Below are 14905 nucleotides of genomic sequence, written 5' to 3' on the forward strand. Positions count from 1 at the left end.
GTTGGTCGTTTTTAGAGGAAACATAAAAAGTAACATTACGAATGACCGAACCAGTGTAAACTAAATACACAGTGCAAAGTTCTTCTTAGGTGAAGATTTTTCTTAAAATCCTGCCATGGAGACAATGATGGTTCCAGGCACCAGCAGCGCTTGTCCTAGGAGATTTACCCAATGTTTATTCAATGCACATTTCACTAAAACATGCATTATTACATCCAGCCAGGAGACCAAGCAAACATCCATAATTTCATTTGACACCTCCTAGCTACGCTGCTCTGACAAAAGCAACCAGAGGCATCCAGTGCTACTATGTGCCAAAGAGAAAAGAAACTTCAACTATCTCGCTAAGCCACTTCTACACAGCAAGAGGAATCACAGCCTGAGCTAGTCAGAATCCATCCGTTGCTTAGTGCAGCACCAATAATACCTCCCTCCTGGCTGCGTACTTGGGAAACACTTGTAGGTGTTCCTGCAGCCTTCTTATTCAGAAACCTCAGGAACTCTTCCTCCTCTTCCCTAAGGGAAATTCAAGGCATTTGAGGTTTAACAGCTGCAACAAAACAGTCTCCTCTCGCAAGAGAAAATATTCAGGAACAAGATAACAAGAGACACGGTTACAGAAACAGGATGAAAACACAGAAAAAGCCTCTAGGGTCTAAGCACTGCCCTAATGACTGCCGACTGCTTCTCAGAAAATCAGAATCCAAGTATACAGCTCTCATCACTGCTCATAGATCAAATAGGAATGGCAAGATGCAAAGGCTGATGCCTGCAAGAGAGGTAATCTAAGCCACCATTTGTGAGCAACCTGCAAGCAACACCACAGCCCCTGAAAACACAGAAATATCTGCAAATGCCCTTGATCTTGCATTCATTCCCCAGATTACTGTGCTTAACCCAAACATCCCTACTTCTCGGTCTATGGGAGCTGAGAGCACAGTCTTTACTACACTTAATATGGCACAGGAATATATTCTCTATTCAAATTTGGTTGCAGATATAAGAGAGAGGTTAAAAAAAAGGTTAGAAGGGAAATAGTGCCAGCTATGCTCCTTTATAATAGCTTTAAGAAAATTATTTCACTTAACTCACAGCCAAGAGGCACAGCAATTGTATAAAGCCAACTCAAAATTAGCAAATACATTTTGCCTCTACACGAGAAAAGAATGCAGATGCTAAATACATTATATAGACATTGAAGTGTCATCAAAGCAAAGAAAGTAAAAATAGCAAAGTTATCTGTAAGATGACTGCTAAGCAAATGGATTTTCAAAAATATGCTTTCAAATACGACACCCTTTTCTAGGAGCTGCAGACATTCATTTAGCTTTGTTAATTTCTCAATTCTTTCTTTTGATAATTTATTTTTGGCCTCATACAGTTGAGCACACTATCGTACTTCCCAAGAAGCCTCTCTGCACCCTACCCGTACTCAACACTCTCAGGCACATATTGAGAATAATGTAAAAACTGGTGCTCATCATTGCAGAGCATCCTTAACATGGCATTTCTAGCATCACCTACGCGCATTCCCTCTACGTGAGACCATCCATTGGAAAACTGGATTCCTGCTGCCTTCCAGCTTCACTCTACCCCCTCCTCATCAACCCTACGGATCTCACTGGCCTTCGTGGCTCTGTGGGTGGCTTTCAGGACTGACAACCTCTTCTGACAGGCAAGTTTCACTTTCAGCACTCCTAATATCAAGAAGTGGTACACCTTTTTTCCTTTCCAAACCACTGCCTGGAGGAAGAGTTCAGATGTTACCACCTGAGGAAGAGCCTTAGTTGAAGGAAGCATGAGCAGTAGAGCCAGGCACTGCTCCTACTGTGTCTCCCAGTGGGTATGTACCTCCTGATGTGCTGAAGAGCAGCCAATAGCCCAGCCCTCCTCCTCCAGGAGCCACGTGTCAAATCTGGGCTGCCCTTCCTTGGGAGCACATTTCCAAGGCTCCAAGCCATTACATTCAGATCATTAGGATGCTTTTAGCAGTGTATTGCAGCAGGTCTGCTAGTGCAGCTATTAGGTGGTGGATACACAGTAACACTCCTCATGCTCACCCCCTCTTCTCCATATCCTCCTCCAAAACAAGCCATCCAAAAGATGATGACAGCCTGACACTCAAAGCACCCAGATTTCCATCCAGATGGAAATCCAGAGCCAGTAGAGCCTCTCCAAAGCACAGCTACCCTAGCTCAAGTCAGCCTCAGGTAGCACAGCCACACATCAACTTTGCCCAGGGAAAGCAACCTCCCTCCCAACACCTCCACTTTCAGCCAAGCACAAATCTGAGTAATTTCTTCACTAAGTGCTGTCCTTCCTGCTGTGGGTACAGTAGCTCTCAGGCAGCACACAGCAGCTCAGCTCACCTAGGTCTGCCTTCCGTACAGTACGGAGCAAGGGCTTGGCGACTTACAGCATTTGGCAGTTACACGATCTGAATTAGATTTAACTGCTGACTAGCTCGTGGCATGGGACTGATTAGACAGAACTGCTCTCCATGTGCCAGCGACCCGCAGATCAACCATGCATGGGTAAAAAAGCATGCCGCACAGCTCCAAGAAAAAAATTCGTCTCCTCTGCTCCTAACACTGACTGTGAAATCAATCAGGGCACAGCAACCTACCATGCTACACTCCCAGGGTGTGTAAGAGTGGCCTGCTTGGTTAATACCAGCAGGCAAACCCGTGGCCTCAGCTCCATGCTTTTCCCCCGACACACTAGGATTTGCATGCTGTGGTCCCACCGGGCACCACAGTGACAGGATCCTGCAGAAGGAGCTGCCAGGACACTGTGCAGGCAAGGGGCAGCCAGCAAAAAGCCGAGTGGCAGCACAAAGCCAGCCAGCACCTCGTGGTGTCTGTGCTCTCCACTGCAAAGCGCCTTAACACCCAGCCAGGCAGCTCAGCAGCAACCCAGCAGGATTAGGCAGCAGAAGACCGGCTGGCAGGAGCCAGGCAAAGAGCACAGGGAAGATGGAGCAGCCAAGAAGCAAGGGCTCTGTGTGGAGGAGGAAGGGAGCAGCACGTGCTGAGCCAGAGAGATGAAATGATAGGGTAAGAGGAGGCAGAGCAGTCTGAAAGCACACCGGAGATAAACGCATTCAGATAATTGCTTAGAAGGGAATAAATATTAGTAAGTACTATAATTACCACGAACACTTTACAAAGCCGTATGAAGAAACATGACTAGAAGAAGGGCTGGCACACATGCTTGTTGGGAGCTCCTATTTCAAGCTTGCAAGAAAGAACCAATGAGGCTCGACACCTGGGCTGGTAATTTTGGGCTGGCAGCCAGCCACAGCCCGTCGGCTAGATCCAAGTACTGGTAACCAGAGTTAATAAGTGCCAGACTCCAGCAGCAGGGCTTTCTGGAGCACAGAGCTCCTGGACTACTTCCGACAACAGCCTCCAGCCTTCTCCCTTGGCTCTCACCCCAGCCTGGCTCCACCTGTAGAGATGCAGTGAGACCTGGGCAGAGACCTGCGGATGTGGCAGAATGGAAGCAGCAGTTGTCCATACAGTAAAACCTCAACTTACCCAAGCAATCAAGCCCCCATACCCATGCCCATTCCCTCTTAAGCCCTTCCTTCCTAAGGAGACAAACGAAAAACTTTGTTTTATGGAAACTCGGGGCCTCACCCTCAGGTCTCCATTACTCTGAAGACCTCAGAAAACTCCCGTTTAGCTCAGCAGCCTGGCTCAGTGCCAAGTTCCTCTCGCATTTAGCTCTGCGGAGTCCACAGAGCAATGAGTCTACCTCACCCTGCTCCCAGCTGCCTCTAACAAGTTTATCAGCCTCCATACAAAGGCCAAAAGCCATAAAAGTGACAGTGTGCCGCAGGCAGGGACATCAGTGACACAGCTGGGGGGTGAACCGATCGCCAAGGAAACAAACAAACAAAATCCCCAGAAAACCTAGACACGCCTCCCGTTTCCACTCTTCCCCTGGAATCACAATGGCTCCAGAAGGGAATTTATTTGCTGGAAAACAAAGCAATCCGCATACGGTCAATTTTGAACTAGAAGTAAAACCAAACCACAAAATACACCACTTGGCGACACCACAACAGCTATGCATCCAAATCACCTCCAGTCACGTCAGGCCCTGATGAGCTGTTTGCAGGGCTGCAAGAACAAAACCCAGAAGGCCAAGCTGACCAAATTTTACAGTAGCACTAGCGTTGCTCATGGCTACACCTCACTCCTCCCCTTAGTGCTCTAGCTCAGAATATCTCCCATCTCTGCTCACTCCTCCACGTCACCATGGCTTGCCTCTTCCTTCCCTCTGGGCCTGGAGGAGACATGCCTGCGAACACCAAGGAGACAATAATGATGGAGTGACATTGGAAAGGAGCAGCCATAAAACCAGTGCTGCTTTTAAGCACTTGTGCAAGCGAGGCAGAGACACAGAGTGGCAAAGCCTTTCCCTTTTCGAGAAAACCTTCCCATCCTTTTACAGAGGTGGTTTGGCTTTGTGATGTTATTGAATTACTCTCAGGTTATTGAAATGCAACTTTAGCAGCAGCTAGAAAGGCAAGATTTTCTTTTGTCTCCTTGCCATTTACTACTTAAGCTTTTTGTCATTAGGTATTTTACTGACACACCTCACTGGAACACACTCTCAGCACACTGATGGAGGCAGAGTGAGCAACAGGTTCAAGCTGACAATGACACACAGGCATGCAGCCACTCAGGACTCACAGCAGACAGCTGCAGACTCTTTGCTTTGTGATTTGCTCAAGCCTCACTTTATCTAGAGAGGAATCAGCCTCTGCAGAGCTGATAGGAAACAGATGCTGAATGTCACCAGACATTTAGCCAGAGAACTACTCCTTAAGAGTATGCTATATGAAAAGAGATGGCAATATAAAGAACAGTGTCGAAACATATTTAGCAGGTTATTATTATGGGGTATTTAGTAACCCGAAAGCCAGAGGCAAATCATAATACTGTAGTTTTCCAGACACTGGCTGGAGGGCTGAACATCCATGGTATGAGCAGACAAGTCGCACTGCGAGCCGAAGAGCCCTAGCAACAAGAACACCACCCAGTTGTGCTTGAAAAGCGTTCCTCTTTCTTTCAGGCAGTTTTCCCAGTGCGGTAAGTTTGTGGGCAAAGTCTGCAGATAGCCATCCATCACACAGCATGGAACACACTTCCAGGCTACAGCACTCTCCAGTTCATGAGTTCCACTAGCCAAGATACCTCTGGCTTCATACCAGCCTGTATAACCTTCAGGATAATGGCTAGACCAGGATTGATTATGTAGGGGTACCAAAGAAGGCCAAGACATGGGGAAGGAAGGAAGGAAGGAAGAAAAGAAGAAAACAACAAACCACAAGAAACAAAATACATATCTGGTCCTATAAATTCATCAAGTCCCCCAACGCTGAAGAACTCTGCTTCCCAAACTCTCTGTGACCCTCTCCCCCGCAATGACCACGCGTCTCTTTATTCTGCCTTTCACTTTAGTTAATGGGTCTGGTACAAACGTTTCAAGTATGCATTCGATTTACAATAAAAACTGCTTTAATAAAGAAATCTAACTTGACAGAAGGTCAACTATGAGACAACAATTTGTTTTAAAACAAAACCTCCTGTGTAAATAAACAGGATTTGCTGGGGCCTCAGGAGATCATGCAGCCTGGCCAAGCAGCACGGCCAAGGCATAAGGGAGGGAGCCCCCCCACAAGGAGCCCCATTTGGGGATGGCAGGAATGACACGAGAGTGGAGCCTGCCAGCCCAGTGCTGGTGGCTGAGGTAGGCATACAGCTTCTGCTAGGCAGACAGACTAGACTGGCTTTGGAGCCACAGGATGCTGTGCAAAGGCAGCACAGCCACATCCTGCCTTGAGTCCTGCAGTACATACCTAGAGGCAAGAGAACACAATGCAATGGCAGTATAGTCTGTTTGCAAAAGGAAGCTCCGAGCACACGCAGATGGAGCAAGCATGATCTTGGCCACTGAAGCTAATAACGCATCTGGGAGCAGATGAGGTGCCACTGATGCTCCAAAGCTGCCAGTTTTGGTACACACAAACAGCCCCAAAGCTCGCGTGGGCAAACACCCACTCTGCTGCCTTCTTTGCCAGCATCAGTGAAGCTGGGGGAGCAGCAGCAGTGTGCTCCAGCAATGCTCTGCTGCTCCCCAGGCAGCGAGCTCTGGTAGCAGACAGACCTTCAGCTCATCCCTTGTCTTCTCTGGAGTCACCCCTGCATCATTATTCCCTCCAACATGCCATTTACAAGAGCTCTGCAGTTTCAAGACCTTCCGCAGGCTGTACTCCCCTCCAGGAATCACAAATAAATCACCAATTACTATGCATGAATAGAGAGAGGAAGAGGGTAATGAGTCTATGTACATATATACATATGCAATGTTTGAACACAAAGAGCCGTAAATTGCATTCACAGGTGGCATTCTGGATACTGCCAGAGCCTCACAGACAGAACTATTCATAAACCAGTCACCAACATGAATGGATTCAGCATTCCCCAGAAGCCTATTGTGTTTCCTATATATTACACCATAAATATGAGTAGCATCAGACTTTACATCCCTGCAACAAAAAAGAAGGTAAATCTTGTGGCTACATGCAGGATTAGCACTGGCTGGCACGAGTATTAATGGTCTCCTCGCTGCATGAGGGTTATTTACAGCACTTGCTCTATGTTCCCATTTTGTGCTCGCTGTGATGAAGTGCCACTTGTTTAGAGAACCCTGTAACAAACATCGCAGCCAGAGGGGAAGAAGCACAGCAACCTACCCACTCTATGCCCACGCACCAGATGTGGTTGCCGAGCCCTGGGCTGGCAGCTACACAGGTCCCGTTAGCTCGTTAACGCTCGATGCATTCCATCAAACCGTCCGCTGATTCCTTCCATAACCGCCACACCTCTCTCAGTGATTTTGATGAGTTTGCAAAAGGGGGCACAAAAACTGAGTTGTGTTTCTTGTATGCTCAGCCCACGGTACTCTATCCAGGCAGCCTAGCAGCAATGTTATTTGGTTGGAAAGCTGCAACCCCTTTACATCCAGCTGGACCTCTATGTTATGAAACGAGGCTTTTTTCCTCTCCCCCAGCCAATCCATTACGCCTCAGTTGTACACACAGCACCCAAAGCACTGAGTGCAACGCAAGGCTCTGAGTTGCATGGCCCCGCTCTTGTTGAGACTGTCAGCTTGGTGAATGCACACTAGCTGCCTATGGAAACCCAGGTGAAAGCACCCAAATGCAACTCGACATGGCCAAGGGGTGCCCAGGAGTGCCCCTTGCTCCCACCCTGAGGAAGCCTCGGGCCGAGCAATGCCCTCTGCTGCTACATCAGTGCATCGGCCGGGTGCGCCGGGACACCCAACCGCTCACTCCATATTAGGAGCGCTTAATCCAGCACACTGTTATTGTTCTTCAGCCAGAGAGAGCTCTGGCGTGCAGAGGCAAAGCACTGAGCATCTGCTGCCCAACTACACCCGTTTCATGGGCTGGGTGGGCACTCGGCTAAACTTAGCTGTGAGACGGTTGGTATCTGGGGGAGCTCCTGTTAGGGAAGTTTGAGCCCTCTCCAAAACCATCTCAAAGAGCCTTCTCTCTCTCATACACACTTCCCTGAGGAAAGGCAGCAGCATGAGAAACCACATGCAGGCGTGCACAAGCACAAATTACAGATGTGGAAGCACGGCTGCAATTCTAGTGAAGCTGTCGTTTTCAAATTGGCAGGGCAGGTACGTGACAGCTTCCCGGGCAGGGGAAGCTGCCAGCCCTGCTCCTGCTCCAGCAGCACGGATGAGAGGAGGAAATCCCCCCTACAAAAAGGCAAATCAGAACAGCTCCGAGGTGACTCCACGCACGCGGGCAGCCCCAGCATGAGGGTGCTTTCCGCAAACGTTCCCACTGACTCATGGGCACCGAGCCAGCCTGACAGCCTGTCGCAAAGAAAGGCGTTCTGATCGCCTCGCGCTCTGCCGTTCCCAAACCCGTTGGGAGGGAACCTCCGACAGCGGGACCGAAAGGGACGCGTAACACGCTGGCGCCGTGGGACGGGACAAGGCACAAACGGCAGCGGGACGGGGAGAGGGAACTGCCGGAGGAGTTCGCGGAGACGGCACAAAGCACTCCAACCGCGTTCCGCCGGAGCGGGGACCGCCCGCCCTCCCTCCGCGTTCACCCCGCTCCGGCAGAACACAGCGGAGGGCCCTCGTCCGCCCGCACAGATCTGCCAGTCCCTCCCGGGGCATCTCCTCTCGAGCGCCCGCCCGCCCGCTCCCACGCGGGACCCCCTCCCTCGGCGGCGATGCCGGCGGTGGAGACACAGCCCCGGTTCTACCCGCACGCACACGGAGGCGCTCCCCTCCTCCTTCCCCCGCCCGCAGGACCGCGGCACCCCGCGGGCCAGCCGCTCCCTGAGGTCCCGTCCTTCCCGCCCCGCCGCCGCTACTTACCGAGGAGGAGGACGAGGAGGAGAAGCAGCAGCGAGACCAGCGGCGGCCGCGCGGTCCGCATGGCTGCGAGGCTCGGGGGCGGCCGCCCTTACCTCCCGCCGCGGGGCGCCGCGGGCCGCCGGTAGCCGGGGCGGGCGTCGCGCCGGGCCCGGCGGCACAAAGGGAAGGCGGCGGGGCCGGCACGGGGAGGCGCCAAGGCGGGCGGGGGCATCGCCCCCGCAGCGGGGCGGCCGCCGCGCCTCCCCTCTTTTCCTCCCTGCCCGCCGCCCCGCTCGGCTTTCTGGGGAAGAGGCGGGAGGAGAGCGAAAACCCTCCTGGAGGTTCGGGAGGAGGCGGAATCGGCGGCCGGAAGCCCTCACGCCGAAAAGTTGCGGAAATCAACGGAGAGCAGCACCCAGCCGGCCCGCCGCCCTCACCTGCCCGCCCGGCTCTGTGCCGCCGCCGCGGGGTGCCCGGCGCTTCCTCCGCGCCGCCAAACTCCGCCCCCGGCCCGCCCCGGCCCGCCCCGCCCAGCGGAGAGGCGAGGGTTGCGGCGCGGGGTCCCGGCGGCAGGGCGGGGGGAGCTGAGGCAAGGGTAGAGCGCGGGGACAACTCGGGTCTCTTTGTGTTCACGGGCTAAAAGCAGCCTTCGGGGGCTCGTCGGGAGCCGGCTTGCTGGGGAACGTCCTAAACGCTCCCTTTGTTCTGTGCGAAGCCGGCGGGGAGGGCCGAGTTTGGGCCGAGCCCGTCCCGCTGTCCCGGGGCCGCCGCGGTGCCTAAGGGGCGCTGCCCAGTGCGTACGCCGGGGCCGCGTCGAAACCGCATCAGGAGGCTGCGAAATGCTCGAGTACGGCTGTGCTGGGCGCTGGGGGTTGTGTGGTTTGTAAATTAAAGATGAACGAGAAAGCGCTTCTCAAGAGTGCAGATGTTTGACCGTTCCTGCAAACGAATTCCCCAGCTGCTCTCTGGCTCAAGAAAGTTGGATTAGAGACAGGGAGAGGTAGCGAGAATGGAGCTGGGGTCCGCACAGACATTCCCTGCCTGTGCACACAGCGCTGGATGAGGCCCTGGTGCTGTGCGTGCAAAGAGCCAGCCTGTCTGTGCCACACGAAGACAGGGCACAGCCCCGACCTCCTGCTGCCCTGAGGAGCTGTGCAGCAGGAGGCAGGAGCTGCCTAGGTTGCCATATGGACGCATTGCTATCCCCAGTGTGGCGGTGGTAGCAGATCCAGCGGCAGCCAGCACTCGGTGACCCAGCAGATTCTGTTCCTGCGGGCTAATAGCGTTAAGCTGTGACATTTTCCGAGTGGGAGGTTTAATTTGCAGCTCTGTCATGCGCTCGGAGCGGAGGAGCAGAACGATGGGAGAGGTGTGGAGGAGAAAGGGTTAGCAGTGTCTTTGCACTGGAAATGAAGCTCACGCTTTGGCCCTTGAGCTTTAATTACATCTACGGTGCCTTCGAGTGAGAGTTGGAAAAGGAACAGGGTGTTGATAAGAGCGGGTGGAAAGTACTGCTGTGTTTGCCTTCTCTCTTAGGAGATAGTAGGGCTGAAACGTCACACAGGGGATCCAGCACATTCCTGTGTGGACAGATTATTTCCATCTTGGGATGGAAACAGAGGTACGATTCAGGCGAGTTGCCCAAGCAGGCAGGGCAAGGCCAGGAGCAGTGTGCTGCTTTCCTAGTGATGAATGCACATCCCTCACCAGCGGAGCCTGTTGCAAGGGAATTCAAGAGGAATTTAGGTGCGTTCTTGCTATTTACAGCACATGTGTGAGCACATGTGTGAGCACAAAAATGCCCCGCGAAAATGTTATCACAGACACACTGAACATCCACATCCCCTTCTCAGAGCTCTGGCAGGGTATTGCATTAATGCACGGGAACAATAAAAATGTAAAAAGAGCATGGAAATGACATTATAGCATTATAAGATTAATCCAATTCCAGTTGAATTAGATTACAATAAGAACTGCATTTGCTAAAGTCAATTAATGGGAACCTGTGTTTCCAAATTTTCATCACCTTTGCTCTTGACCCCAATAACAAAAAAGGTGTTGGTGTACACCCGAGCACTTCAGAGGGCTCTGCAATTTCTCCCTGATCTTTGGAGAAAAACCCAATCCCCTACCCTGTATCTGTGAGGAACTGAGCCTCCGCTGGGGCTCAGCTGGCTGTTTCTAGATGCTGATGGGGCTCCCATGTCCTGCAGATGCCCATCCACTCTGGGCTCCATTCCCATGCCTGGAGGAGAAGGAACAGGATGGCCGCCTCTCAGACAGGCATGTGCAGCACGTGGTGATCATGAGGAAGCTTCCCAGGACAATTGTGCCATTGAGAAGCGCCTTCCCCATGGCAGCCAGACTGTTTAGGTCAGGCCATGTGCATGCTCTTTGGTAGGAGGATGCTGCAATAGTATTTGCAGTGAGGAGCTGCATCCTTTGCCCTGGGAAGCAAAGTGACATCATTGCCCCAACTCCATGTGCTCTGCTCACCCAGGTAATGGCAGCAGAGCATGGCAAAATGCAGTCTTGGCTCATGCCAGGCCTGTGACTACGTGATTTGTCCCAAGACCATAAAAGAAGATCCACAGCAGTTGTGGTCTTCAGGCTCGAGGACGTGCATGGGAGAGGTCATGATCCGGTCCAACCTCCCCTGCCATACTGCTGAAGGGGAGACAGGAGGCATACCCAGAGCTCAGGGCTACAGTGGGGAGGGATAGCCACAGCAAGGAAGTGGTGAAATCACTACTTCTGGAGGTGTTCAAGAACTGTGTGGATGTGGCACTGAGGGATGTGGTTAGTGGGCATGGTGGGTGTGGGGTGGTGGTGGGACTGGGAGATCTTAGTGGTCTTTCCAACCTTGTTGATTCTGTGATTCTATGATTTGGCTGGACTGCAATGTTGCTGAAAACATTTTCTCCAGATCTTATTTACGTTGCAAAGTTTTCAACATCGGTTTCACCCAGAGGAAAAAGAACATATTTATATTTAATGGCCAGCATTTAAACTGCTTTAAAACGATCTGAGAGGCTGCAGTTGGAACAGAGATAAAACGCTAACTGCCCTGGCACGTGGCACAGCACTGCCATTGCAGGAAGGCTGGCATCGATATTTGGGTGCAGCACAGCTCGGGTGTGTGCATGGCACCAAGGCAGCTCCCTGGCTGCTGGTGAAGAGGGTTCCCATTTGTACTCTGGACAGAGGGATGAGGAGAGACAGAAGGAGGGAAAAGCACAAAACCCTATGTATAGATAGATAACACGCTTCCAGATTTCCAGGACATCTGTCAGCAAGCACCAGAGTGTATGGCAGCTAATCCCTTTGCAGATTTTCTTTAACTGTTGCTTGACAGAAGAGTACGCCAATTATTTCATAAATGTCCCCACGTCTGAAGTGGCTTCTCTGCCTGGGGTTATGATCTGTCTGTGAGGCAAGCGTGACGCTACCGGCTTGGGAATGCTGCTAGGGAAACGTCTTGCTGAGTGATGTGCAGCGACCCCCAGCATGTGCCGAGCTCAGAGTGTTTGCTGGAAATGAAAAAGTCCAGAGGTGAGGAGGCTGCTCAGCTGCTTTCTAATTCTACCTGCCAAAAGCAAGCTCGGGTCCCTGGTTTGTGACGTTCTGCAGGTTGATTTAAAGATTTCCCCGTGATTTGTGTGCATGCCAGAGTGAGACAGGTGAGTAAAGGGCTGGATTCCAGCCTTGTGATTATTGGCAGAGCAGCAGTTTGTCTTTGTTTTCTTATTTTCACTGGGAAGAAAAGTGTCATAGAGAAATGGGCAAATAAGCATTCCCATCGTCAACGTTTCTTAGGGGCAACCAGAAAAATAATGGATGTTTCATTAGCAAAAAGAAAAAAAAAAAAAGAACGCCTTTGCCAAAGTGACTTTTAGCCTCCCATTCCACAGGACTTTGAGCTCCTGGTCATAGTTCACATGTGTGCACAGAATCGTTTTGAAGAAAGAAAACTGATTGCCTGGCTAGATCTAATACTGTGGGACTCTGGGTGTGGCTGAATTCTTTCTAAACAGTCCTGGGCAACTGTACAAAAAAAAAGAAAAAGCAGTTTCTCTGCTGCTGTCATCTATCGTGAAACATTTCTTTCATCCAGTTAGCTATGATAAGCACTTTGATTGTTACTCTGAAAGAAGTATGTAATCATTAGGCTTCAGAGTCCACGCCTTCATTTCCGTGATTGAAGCCAATTCATAATTCATACTTCTCTCAATATTGGCCTGACAGCAGATTTGGGAAGATAGCAGCAACCTGCTTGCATTTTGTTGTGGGCGTTGGTCACCTTTATGCAATAACCAGGTGATTTGGGAATCATCTAGGAGGGAGAAGTCCAGGATGCCCTACCTGGTCTTCCAGGATTGTTTTGCATTTTACATGTGGGAATCACCACATACAACTTGAAGTATTTAAGAAAGCAGGAATGAAAGGCCAGGAATCTCACCTTCTGCCTGGATGCCTGAATATGAAATTTTAAGACTTGATCCTCTTGTTTGTTCCCTCCACCAAATTGTTCTTTTTTAACAGGAAAAGTCCTGGGGGACCTGGCAGACAGCAAAATGAACAAGAACCAGCAACTCACCCTTGCTGCAAAGAAAACTCGAATGGCACTATGGCTCAGACAGCTGTATTAGGGGAAGTACTGCCAGCAGGTGGAAGGAGGAGATCCTTGTCCTCTGTTCAGCACTGGTGGGTCCAGTCCTGGCCCCCCAATACAAGAGAGATCTGGACATACTGGAGAGACTCTCGTGAAAGACCAGGAAACTGGAGCATCTCTCCTATGAAGGGAAACTGAGAGCTGGGGTGGCTCAGCAGCTCAGCCTGAAGAGGAGGACTCAAGAAGGATCTTAGCAATATTTATGAATACCTGCAGGGATTTGGTACAAAGAGGACAGATCTAGGCTCTTTCGAGCATTGCCCAGTGGCAGGGTGAGAGGCAATGGGCACAAACTAGAGCACAGGAGGTTCAGTCTGAACATCAGGAAGCACTTCTGTACTGTGCAAGTGACAGAGCACGGGCACAGGTTGACCAGAGTGGTTGTGGGATCTCCTCTGTGGAGGTCATGGTGCTGGGGAGCCTACTCTGTGACTGTAGTGCTTATGGAGAGCAAACAGGAGCAATGAAGGCTCCCAACTCAGTGATTGGTTTAGGATTCAGGTAGTCAGGAGCCCTGCTTTAGCTTTGATCTCAGCTCACCTCAGGGTTACAAAGCTTTGTGGTTCAATCCTTCCTCTTCAGCATTTCATCCCCCATTCGAGGAGCACAGCCCCGCAAGGCAGCCCTCTCCAAACATGAAAAGCTTTGTTCACTCAATTCCAACCCCAACTGCAAGCTCAGAACATGGGCAGCTGGGCACCTGCCTGCAGCACACAGCTTCTGCACCACTTTGCCTGTGACTCATCACCTCCGACTCCTCAGCTCCTGGAGTCTCCCAAGGGAGGCAACAAGTTCTGTGCATTAGTGCTGTAGCCAGCTATTTTAAATTAGTGCACTGGCAGAGCAAACGCTGTCCTGCTCCTTGCATTGAGATGTTGGCAGCAGCTTGCCCAACCCAGACCCACTGTGCCCTTACAACAACCAAGTGGGTAGGCCTGCAGGTGAAAAAGCAAACCTACATCTCCAGAACCAACTGGAGCCATGGACACCTCCCTCACTTCTCTTTACTGTCATCTCCCACCCTTTTGAATTGGGAGAGGAGGCAACAGGTCTGCTGGATGCTCACTGCCAGGCAGATTTGCTGTCCTCAGCAAACATCTTTCCTGCAGACTTGTTTTAGGATAAGGTCACTAACACATCCTTCTCTGCTTTGGTTTCCACCCCAAGATGAAAAAGTAGCACTCACTGCAGCATCTCATGCACTTTCTGGCAAGTGCCCCTGCAGCAGAGGAAGAGCTGCCAGTCAACATGGTAGCACTTGGACTGATCTGTGTGGGCGCAGAGACAGAAGTCAGGTCTGATCCTAACCTTCTTCCAAGGCAGAAAGCAATCAGGAAAACATACCCAAAGCACTCTAGTAGAAATACACCAAAATGAGATGTTTGCAAATATATCACAGATTGGACTAGATGATCTTAGATGTCTTTTCCAACTTTGGTGATACTGTGTATGTGCTGAACAGACCAGCAACTGAGCCCAAGAAGGAACAAGGCAGAAGTGTTGCAATGCGATAAGAAGCTAAACTCCACTTCAACCTCAGTATGTAAAATACAGCAACGTTATAATGCAAACACAGCATCATCATGCTATTTCACAACTCACACCGATGGGATGGTCCTTCACACTCATCACAGGATCTTCTCCATACCAGCAGGACATGAGTCATCCTCTTGCTGGGCAGTGGGGTGATCTTGGAAGCCGTCATAGTTGTTAGGATCAACAGGCATGGAGTGCGGCCCCTGTCCACGTGGGGAGAGAAGGGAAAAGAAAATGCCCTGATTCACAGTTGTTGATCAGTAAGCAAAGTCACAA

At 51.0% G+C, this 14905-nt stretch overlaps 1 protein-coding gene across 1 annotated transcript in view; it reads right to left on the reverse strand.

Annotated features, from left to right (window-relative positions):
• The window catches only part of IGSF3 (immunoglobulin superfamily member 3), a gene marked incomplete at both ends in the record, with an annotated part of 74525 nt that extends 66022 nt beyond the window's left edge, over window positions 1-8503 (reverse strand). Inside the window, one exon of the mRNA XM_079549581.1 lies at window positions 8443-8503. Coding sequence (XP_079405707.1) covers window positions 8443-8503 — 61 coding nt within the window. The remainder of the gene's footprint in view (window positions 1-8442) is intronic.
• Between the last annotated feature and the right edge of the window lie 6402 nt (window positions 8504-14905).

This window comes from Tetrao urogallus, assembly GCF_951394365.1.
Source record: "Tetrao urogallus genome assembly, chromosome: 1".
Classification (NCBI taxonomy): domain Eukaryota; kingdom Metazoa; phylum Chordata; class Aves; order Galliformes; family Phasianidae; genus Tetrao; species Tetrao urogallus.